The sequence below is a fragment of the Notothenia rossii genome, assembly GCF_949606895.1.
Source record: "Notothenia rossii genome assembly, chromosome: 5".
In the NCBI taxonomy this organism is placed as follows: domain Eukaryota; kingdom Metazoa; phylum Chordata; class Actinopteri; order Perciformes; family Nototheniidae; genus Notothenia; species Notothenia rossii.
Window position 1 is genome coordinate 89800128 of NC_136903.1, and position 3580 is coordinate 89803707.

The window sequence follows — 3580 nt, forward strand, 5'->3', positions numbered from 1 at the left end:
AATAATGATCACGCCACCAAACACACATTCAGACTAAAGGAACCAGTCTGTTTGGAAAATGAGAGAAGTAGAAAGTACAGGTATTTGAGTTCAACATGTAAGAAGTAGAAAGTACAGGTATTTGGGTTCAACATGTGAGAAGTAGAAAGTACAGGTATTTGAGTTCAACATGTAAGAAGTAGAAAGTACAGGTATTTGAGTTCAACATGTAAGAAGTATAAAGTACAGGTATTTGTGTTCAACATGTAAGAAGTAGAAAGTACAGGTATTTGGGTTCAACATGTGAGAAGTAGAAAGTACAGGTATTTGAGTTCAACGTTGATACGAGGATTGAAGCAGGCAGGACCCAAACGCAGATAACACTTATAATACCTTTATTTCAAGGGCTAATATATGACATGGACCAACAAAACACTCACCGGTGAACTCAGTCACCAACAAAAGACGAACCAACACTGAACACAGGAAGAGACAAGACTAAATACAGGGAGGGGTAATCACAAGACGAGAAACAGCCGGGCAGGGGAGGAGAAACACAAGGGCAACAGGTGAACACAATCAGACAACTAGACACACCAGGGAAACTAACGACAGGGGAAAAACACAGAGAGAGGGACCAGACAATAAACCAGGAAGAAAACAAGACAGGGAGAACAGCAATACACCCAAACCTAGACATAGAAACGTGACATGACAAGAGAATCGTGACAGAACCCCCTCCTCAAGGGACGGATTCTAGACGTCCTTAACACCAAAGAAAAAAATCCAACAACGTCCGGCAGGGTGGGTGGAGGGGGTCCGGAGGACGGGCCTTGGCTGACAGCCCAGGGCATGGCAGAGGACCAGGAAGGGGTCTCGGGCGGACGGCCCGGGGGCAAGGCAGAGTTCGAGGAGGGGGTCTCGGGCGGCAAAACACCCAAACCTAGACATGAGAATCGTGACAAACGTGTAAGAAGTAGAAAGTACAGGTATTTGTGTTCAACATGTATGAAGTAAAAGTAAAAAGTAATCAGAAAAATAAGTAGTGGAGTAAAGTGCTGATACCAGAAAAATGTACTTAAGTACAGTAACAATGTATTTGTACTCCACCACTTCCCACCTCTGATTATAAATTACGTGTGAAAAAAAATATTCAGCAACATAATCTGAGCACTGAAATATTCTAACAGGGAACAATTCTTTATACAAGATGCCTCTTTTTAAAGCAGTCCTTTTATGGTTATTTTTAGGTTCATATTATTATTTAGTGTCTCTACTTTAAAGAGTCCTCTCCTGCTGATGTTCAGGTGTATATCAGTCTGTAGTGTCTCTACTTTAAAGAGTCCTCTCCTGCTGATGTTCAGGTGTATATCAGTATCTAGTGTCTCTACTTTAAAGAGTCCTCTCCTGCTGATGTTCAGGTGTATATCAGTATGTAGTGTCTCTACTTTAAAGAGTACATAAATATCTGACCTGAGTGTTTCTGTTCTGTTCAATGCTATCATTTTAGAAGGTCATAACGTGAACAAGATAGCTAACAGAAAGTCATTATCGTCTCGTGATTCCTTCCTGTTCAAATCTGCAGCCTCCGTCGTCTCTCATTACACAGAAACATTCTGATCTTGTCTAAACTCCTCCTCCTCCTCCTCCTCCTCCTCCTCCTCCTCCTCCTCCTCCCTACCTGGCACTGAGCCCTTTGTGCTGATTCAGCTCGTTGTGTTAATATATGTGAATTCCCTGATTTGAAGGCATACAAATGCTGCGAGCGGTGGATAAAAGTAATCTCTCCTTCTGCCAAATGCAACGTATGGATCAGTGGGCGTTACCGTGGCGATGGAGCCTCTCTCTGCTACACAGTTCAATCATGCTGCTACAGAAACATCATCCATGCTTCACTGCTATAATGCAATGCTATATTTTTCCTTGCAATGTGCTTTTCAAACCGCTTCAACCTGCTTCTCTTTCTTTATGTTGCAGACGACACGCCTCTTTGCCCGTAGAGGTCTCAGAGCTTCCTCTCTCCCTTATTGCCCCTCCATGTAGACGAAGTTATCCCTGTCGCAAATGGAAGTCTGCGTCTTTTGGGTAAATGAAGGTTTATTTTTTGCCATCAGAACCTCATCTCTGTACGCCTGTTTCCTGTCAGCATCTCTCATTACAACCGTTTCTGTCCTAGAGGACAGTATCACTGTGTTCATCTGAAACATCTGCTGTGGAGTGTTTGTGTGAGGCTTTGTTTGTCGTGTCTTCTCCTTTCCTTTGTGGAGACTTCCACCTCCTACTGTGCACAAGCTGGTAGGTGGCCATCCTCCAAATCCAATAGAAAATGAACAACACACGTCACAACAGACACAAAATGAAGGCGCAGTATGGGGGCTTTCTGGCAGAACAGATGACGAAAACCCCTCGTTCAAAATCCTCTCTCTCTTTCAAGATTATTCCACATGCTGTAAGGGTTGACAGATATCTTAGAAAATGAGCTACAAGCCTTTACTGTAACTGGGTAGGTAGGTAGGTAGGTAAGTGGGTGGGTGGGTAGGTAGGTAGGTAGGTAGGTAGGTAGGTAGGTAGGTAGGTCGGTAGGTGGGTGGGTGGGTGGTTGGTTGGTTGGTTGGTTGGTCGGGTAGGCAGGTAGGCGGGTAGGTAGGTAGGTGAGTGGGTAGGCGGGTAGGTAGGTAGGTAGGCGGGCGGGTAGGTAGGTAGGTAGGTAGGTAGGTGGGTTGGTAGGTAGGTAGGCAGGCAGGCAGGTAGGTAGGCAGGCGGGTAGGTAGGCAGGTGGGTAGGTAGGTAGGTAAGTGGGTAGGCGGGTGGGTGGGTGGGTAGGTAGGTAGGTAAGTGGGTAGGCGGGTGGGTGGGTGGATAGGTAGGTAGGTAAGTGGGTGGATAGGTAGGTAGGTAGGTAGGTAAGTGGGTGGGTAGGTAAGTGGGTGGGTAGGTAGGTAGGTAGGTAGGTAGGTAGGTAGGTAGGTAGGTAGGTAGGTAGGTAGGTAGGTAGGTAGATGGGTGGGTGGCTGGGTGGGTGGGTAGATTAGTACTTTATTGATCCCAATGTGGGAAATGTTTGCGTTGCAGCAGCATAAAAGACAATGAAATTTACATAGGAGAAATTAAGACAGTAGACAAAAACAATCAAAAATATTTCTGAAATAAAATAACATTAAAAAATATACATGTGGGAATACAAATGTCCAGTAACAAAATATAATGCAGGATATTATATATACAATAATTGTGCAATAAATAAGTTGCAGGGTGTGTGAAGTGATTATTGCCCGTTACAATTGCCCAAAAAAAGTGTCTATATTGCAGGTTTATTGTGTGTGTGTTTCTGCAGAACCAGTACAGTGACACTAACACGTCCACGTCTTGTTCTGGAGATGCTTTTTTCCTTGGAGTTAATTAAAGCCACTCAGAGAGAGAGAGAGAGCTTCTCTGCAAATGAGCAGCGATGGGAGAGATGAAAAACCCAGAGTGTTGAGCGCTGGGACATAGGCTTCAAAAGCTTCACGACAATTTCAAAGGAGTTTTATCCTGGACGCTGTACTCACTATATCCATCAATTAGTGGAGCTGGAGAGCAGCTCTGGAATCAGGGGTAAAAG

The 3580-nt window shown here is 44.5% G+C and overlaps 1 protein-coding gene across 1 annotated transcript in view; it reads left to right on the plus strand.

Annotated features, from left to right (window-relative positions):
* Positions 1-2118, plus strand: part of LOC307041529 (IQ motif and SEC7 domain-containing protein 2-like) — a 78150-nt gene extending 76032 nt beyond the window's left edge. Inside the window, exon 2 of the mRNA XM_079684998.1 lies at positions 1957-2118. Within this exon, the coding sequence (XP_079541124.1) occupies positions 1957-2068 (112 nt within the window). The 3' untranslated portion in view covers positions 2069-2118. The remainder of the gene's footprint in view (positions 1-1956) is intronic.
* The last annotated feature ends 1462 nt before the right edge of the window (positions 2119-3580 follow it).